The sequence below is a fragment of the Lampetra fluviatilis genome, chromosome 14, assembly GCF_964198595.1.
Source record: "Lampetra fluviatilis chromosome 14, kcLamFluv1.1, whole genome shotgun sequence".
Lineage (NCBI taxonomy): Eukaryota > Metazoa > Chordata > Hyperoartia > Petromyzontiformes > Petromyzontidae > Lampetra > Lampetra fluviatilis.
In genome coordinates, this window is record NC_136288.1 from 14,185,169 (window position 1) to 14,191,168 (window position 6,000).

At 57.1% G+C, this 6,000-nt stretch overlaps 1 protein-coding gene across 1 annotated transcript in view; it reads right to left on the reverse strand.

Annotated features, from left to right (window-relative positions):
- LOC144935905 (DNA (cytosine-5)-methyltransferase 3A-like) overlaps positions 1 to 6,000 on the reverse strand; it is a 36,157-nt gene that overhangs the window by 21,107 nt on the left and 9,050 nt on the right. The window contains exons 2-5 of the mRNA XM_078862770.1: positions 5,967 to 6,000; positions 3,002 to 3,302; positions 2,565 to 2,647; positions 720 to 851 (exon numbers count right to left, since the gene is read on the reverse strand). The exon at positions 5,967 to 6,000 is cut by the window's right edge and continues 77 nt beyond it. Of these exons, the coding sequence (XP_078718896.1) occupies positions 720 to 851; positions 2,565 to 2,647; positions 3,002 to 3,302; positions 5,967 to 6,000 (550 nt within the window). The remainder of the gene's footprint in view (positions 1 to 719; positions 852 to 2,564; positions 2,648 to 3,001; positions 3,303 to 5,966) is intronic.

The following is a 6,000-nucleotide window of genomic DNA, read 5'->3' on the forward strand; positions in this document are numbered from 1 at the left end:
GGCACAAGAGCTGTTGTGACATCAATGCCACTTAGCGACGAACGGAGGCTGTGGGTGTGTGCGCGTGTGTGTGTGTGTACCCTCTGTGTTGTTCTGTGCGCGTCCGTGTGCTCGTGTGTACTCCCTGTACTGTTGTGTGTTCACGTGTGCGCGTGTGTGTGTGTGCACTCCCCGTGTTACCGCGTGTGTGTGTGCACTCCCCGTGTTACCTCGTGTGTGTGTGTGCACTCCCCGTGTTACCGTGTGTGTGTGTGCACTCCCCGTGTTACCGCGTGTGTGTGTGCACTCCCCGTGTTACCGCGTGTGTGTGTGCACTCCCCGTGTTACCGTGTGTGTGTGTGCACTCCCCGTGTTACCGCGTGTGTGTGCACTCCCCGTGTTACCGCGTGTGTGTGTGCACTCCCCGTGTTACCGCGTGTGTGTGTGCACTCCCCGTGTTACCGCGCGTGTGTGTGCACTCCCCGTGTTACCGCGTGTGTGTGCACTCCCCGTGTTACCGCGTGTGTGTGTGCACTCCCCGTGTTACCGTGTGTGTGTGTGCACTCCCCGTGTTACCGCGTGTGTGTGTGCACTCCCCGTGTTACCGCGTGTGTGTGTGCACTCCCCGTGTTACCGCGTGTGTGTGTGCACTCCCCGTGTTACCGCGTGTGTGTGTGCACTCCCCGTGTTACCGTGTGTGTGTGTGCACTCCCCGTGTTACCGCGTGTGTGCGCGCGCACCTTGCGGAGCGTCTTGGGGGTGGGCTGTGGGGGGCTGAACCCCACGGCACCCCCGGCCTGGAAGGAGCTGCGTGGAGCGGGCCGCGGTCTCAGGCTGTTCTCCCACCCCGCGTGACCCCGCGACCCCCGCACCTTCGCAAACAAAGACAAAGGTGCCCCCCCCCCACCGCAGCGGTGAAGCCTTGCACAGTCTGCAGGGGCCAAGTGCGCGGTTAGCGGCCACTCGTTAAGGCCGGCACGTAGAGACCCATACTCACACAGAGACACATAGACTCACACAGAGACACATAGACTCACACAGAGACCCATAGACTCACACAGAGACCCATAGACTCACACAGAGACCCATAGACTCACACAGAAACCCTTAGACTCACACAGAGACCCTTAGACTCAAACTGAGATCCATAGACTCACGAACACACAGATCGCTGGGTGTTTGTGCATTGTCAAATGTGGAGGAAAAAAAACCCAGAAGACCCGGATAAAAATCAACGCAGTCACGGTGAGCGAAACACGCAAACTCCAAATATACAGCAGGCGTCAGGGTCGGAATAGAACCCACGACCTCCGGCATACCAAGAGAGGGAGATAACATCTCCTAGCCACCGCGGCGCCACGGGTAAAGATTCTGATTCTGAGTGTGCCCTTAAAAGTGGCATCGCACGACAAGACCGCTATTGCGATTGTGCCCAGCCAGCCCCTCCACATTCTCAACGTTCTCCGAGGCCACGGAGCCCTGACACCCAGTCAGGGTCTGGATGTCAGCCACTCTGATCGACCACATGCCTTTGTGGTAAAACTGGGTTTACTCGTTTCACGAGCTCCCTTTGTCAGACCGGTTTGGCGTGCATTACAACAGGTTCGGACTGCTAAACAATAACAATGTCTTGAGCCAGCAGTAGGTCAACACTGATCACCGCAGGACTCCCTGGAGGGCCCTGTCGCTGTGTACTATCATTGTTATACACGCGGGAGGAGGAAACTGGAGCACTCGAAGAAAAAAAATCATTGCAGGACCCGACTACATCTCGCAAGCGGTGACCAAACGACATGTTCTGGTCGAGTGTGGTGCCGAGGCCCTTGAGATGAGTAGAACTCCGATTCGTGGAGTCCGCGACTATCACACCGTCGCCTCTCACAAGCGTTTGAGTTTGAGCCGCAGTGCCAACCGGCAGAACCTACGATAGTCCTGGATCGAGCAGCATGCCGCTTCGTGCACACCGCACGAAGCGGCACGCTCGCGTGGCAATCTTCGAGGTTATTACTGAGGCTCTGCGTATCTAACGTTGACTTCGCTGCGGTGTGTACAATTGTGCATAACTAGCATGTTGATGGGACTCGATGTCATGCGATCGGAGAGAGACACACGTTGAAAACGGGAAGGCCACGAGGAGGGCGGTTAAGCGAGGACTGTTCATCATCCAGCTCGACGAACTCTGATCGACCATGTAGGTATCACTCAATCCACCCCGGTGCCGTACCCGATGGTATTGAGTGCCACTTGCTGTACTGCCTTCTCCTGGGAGGAAACCACAAGCCCACTTGGGTTTTTGTTTCTCTGATGCTCAAGGCGATGATCTCTGACCTGCTAACTCTGCTCTCCGCTCCACACGTCACAAGGATGAACAACACACAGACAATTACTTTATTTTTAAAATGTCTCCGGAATTCACATTTGTTCAACCGAGCAAATGCCAACGGGCTCGCGGGCCACCGCACCACCTCACCGCCATCTGCGAGGCGGCGGCGGCGTCGGCTGCAGCCATCGTGCCAATGCAGCGTCGTTTGGACAAGGTGAAGAGAGAGCGAGTGGGGACTGCAGGCCGGTCACCCGGGGCTCACCTGGTCGGACTCCGCCAGCGCCGAGGGGGAGTTCTCCGCGGTCCAGCTGTTCGCGGGGCTCCCCGGGGTGCGGAACAGACTTTCTGCTCCGCGCACACAAAGACAAAGGTCCCACGTGTAGCCTACGACGGGCTGTTGGGGCAAGTGCCGCTCGCGGGCGCCTACGTGGGCCGGCAAGGCGCACAACTCGGTGGTGTAACCAGAGGTGATGTCTGACACACCGCGTCAGGTACTCGTTTAAGGCTGAGTCGACCTACAACAGGCCCAGGACCAGTTTAGCACAAAATCCAAGCAACGACGGTGACGACTATGATGACGACGATATTCATGATAATAATGATGGCAATGACGATGATGGCAATGCTGATGACAATGATAACGAAGGCAATGACGACGACGATGACGTCAGCGATGATGTCAGCGACGACGTCACCCACCTGTGCTGTCGGGCGAGCCCTGGCTAGCGTCGTCCAGGCTGTCGCCCGCCCTGCGAGCGTCCACCGCCGGTCCCGGGCGACGCTGCGCCAGCCCGCGCCCCCCCGCCGCTCCACCCACGTTGTTCTCGGGGGTGGAGCCGGGGCCGGTGACGCCGTGCAGCTGTTTGCCCGGGGACATGTTGTTGTTGTTGTTGGCGTTGTTGTTGTTGCTGCTGGCGGTGACGCCGACGTCGGCTGGCTCGCCGTTGCTGAGCGGCGGCGCGAGGGGGGGGGAGCCCACGGCGCCCGAGCAGATCTCGTTCTGACGGGGGGGGGGGAGTTGTTGTGGGCAAGGAGGGTTTCATCCTTGTCATCGCCATCAGCAGTCGCATCATGGGCAGCATCATGAGCAGTATGAACAGCAGCATCATCAGCAGCAGCATCATCATTATCAGCATCGTCAGCATTATCATCATCAGCAGTAGCAGCAGCATAATCATGAGCAGCAGCATCAGCAGTATCATCGGTGGTATGAACATCGTCACCATCAGCAGCATCATCATCAGCAACAGAATAAGCAGCATCAGCAGCAGCACCGTCACACCATCATCAGCAGCAGCATCATCAGCAGGAGTAAACATATTGTTAATCCTCATCGGGCCTTCACGCCATGAGAAGCACGTGGCTCCATCGTCGTTAATCGATTAATCGTCACATCCATGAATAATAATCATTTACATAATCGAACCAAAACCCCTACCATCACCACCCCCATCCCCTCCCCCACCCCCTCCGTTAATGACCACCCTCTCACCACCCTCTCACCACCCTCACCGATCTCGCACTGACCAGCGTGGTGAAGTATGGTCAAATACCCAGGGGTGGAAATGGGATTTAAAAAAATGTCCGCGTGTTTCCACCGGGGGTCGAGTGACTCCCTCTCGAGCGAGTTTCACTCGAGAGGGGATGTCTCAAGTCAACCGCCGCGTCCTAGAGGCGACTCCGTGTTTATGGCCTTTTAATAATTCGCCAAAAGCCGACACCACCACGTGGTACACGTGGGTGCACTTTATGTTTATATGGCCGTGTCGTGGTGAAGCCGATGGTCTACGTCGCGCCTGTTGGGCTGGCTGATTACAGACAGAGGCGTGGCCAGGGGGGAGTTCCTGGAGCACACACGCGGGGGGAGCTCTTAGTCGCGAGTGGTAAACGGAAGTGGTGGACATGCAAGGTTAAACGGAAGTGGTGGACATGGAAAGTTCGCGGCAAAGTTTGGGAGAACAAAACTTTTTAATGATAATTGTTTGAATCATCATGGGACGCAGTCACGTGGTTACATTTTCGGAATCAGAATACAGGTAGTCCCCGACTTATGATGATCCGACTTACGATATTTCTATCTTACGATGGCGATTGTAAAATGTTTTACATCTGGCGCGGCAGGCAAACGCAGCAGCGTACGAGGTACGATGCCTGTAGGTTGGGACGCTGCCGGGATGTTACTGAACGCATCTCCCGCCTTGTGTGGTGATGCCTCTCGCTCTCACCAGCGGTGGACGGAGTTAAGTTGTCTCGGTGTTAGTGCGAATCTTGGCGAGTACAGTACAATATGATACGTTACGATACGTTCAATGCATGGTATGATACGTAGCTTTAGCGATTTAATTTTAAGGTTACCACGATCCGATACCTTCGATGCATGTTGAAAGTTTTTATAGCAGATATGATTGTTTCCTGAAAAAACTTTCTATGAAATTGCAGTTCATATAGGTAGGCTAAGAATTTACCTTGTTTTTTACTTTACATTTTACTGTGCAATACAGTATTGTAATTAATAAATACATACAGTATATAGTGTATACAGTACGGTACTGTATTTTGCTAAATTATCGCCATTCTTTAAGACTCCTGGGTAGGCGAGGTCATCTTCGTATTTTCGACTTACTGATGGGGTCGTCGTAACGCATCTCCATCGTAAGTCGGGGACTACCTGTTTTTATTTTACTGGAGGAATCCGATGAGCTGTAAAGCTCTTTCGCAGACCGTCCAGCAGGGGCACTGAGTAAGAACGTCACAACAACAAGCAGCACAACACACACGAGAGGAGTGCAAAGTACACGAAAGGTAAACAAATCCCCGCGGCCCTCCGATCAAATTGTCACCACTGAACCCCTCACCCCACGCTCCCCCAAACCACGGAGGGCACAATGATCAATTCCTGGGACACTCAACTCGACAGGGGCTATGTTCATGCGCTGTGAACATATGGGCCAATATTAGACAGTCCAGGCCACACAGCGACATTGACAAACAACGTGTTACTGTTGTTGTTGTTGTTGGTGGTGGTGGTGCCACAAAGGTTCACTCACTGCCGGGCCACGTGACGCTCTCATCGTGGAGGTCGACGAGTTCCCACATCACGTGCGTGCCACGTGGTGCGGCGCGATCACGTGCCCGGCAACAAGGGGAGGGGGTGAGTGGGTGGGTGGGGGGCGTGGGGGTGGGACGGGTGGGGGTGGGACGGGTGGGGGCGAGGGTGGGGGAGAGGGTGGGGGGGAGGGTGGGGGAGGGGGCGAGGGTGGGGGGGAGGGTGGGGGAGGGGGCGAGGGTGGGGGGGAGGGTGGGGGAGGGGGCGAGGGTGGGGGAGGGGGCGAGGGTGGGGGGGAGGGTGGGGGAGGGGGCGAGGGTGGGGGGGAGGGTGGGGGAGGGGGCGAGGGTGGGGGAGGGGGCGAGGGTGGGGGAGGGGGAGAGGGTGGGGGGAGAGGGTGGGGGAGGGAGCGAGGGTGGGGGGGGAGGGGGCGAGGGTGGGGGAGAGGGTGGGGGAGGGGGCGAGGGTGGGGGGGAGGGTGGGGGAGGGGGCGAGGGTGGGGGATAGGGTGGGGAGAGGGTGGGGGAGAGGGTGGGGAGAGGGTGGGGGGAGAGGGTGGGGAGAGGGTGGGGGGCGAGGGTGGGGGGCGAGGGTGGGGGGCGAGGGTGGTCCTCTCACCTCGTGGGGGGTCCGCATGAGCTCCGATGACGGG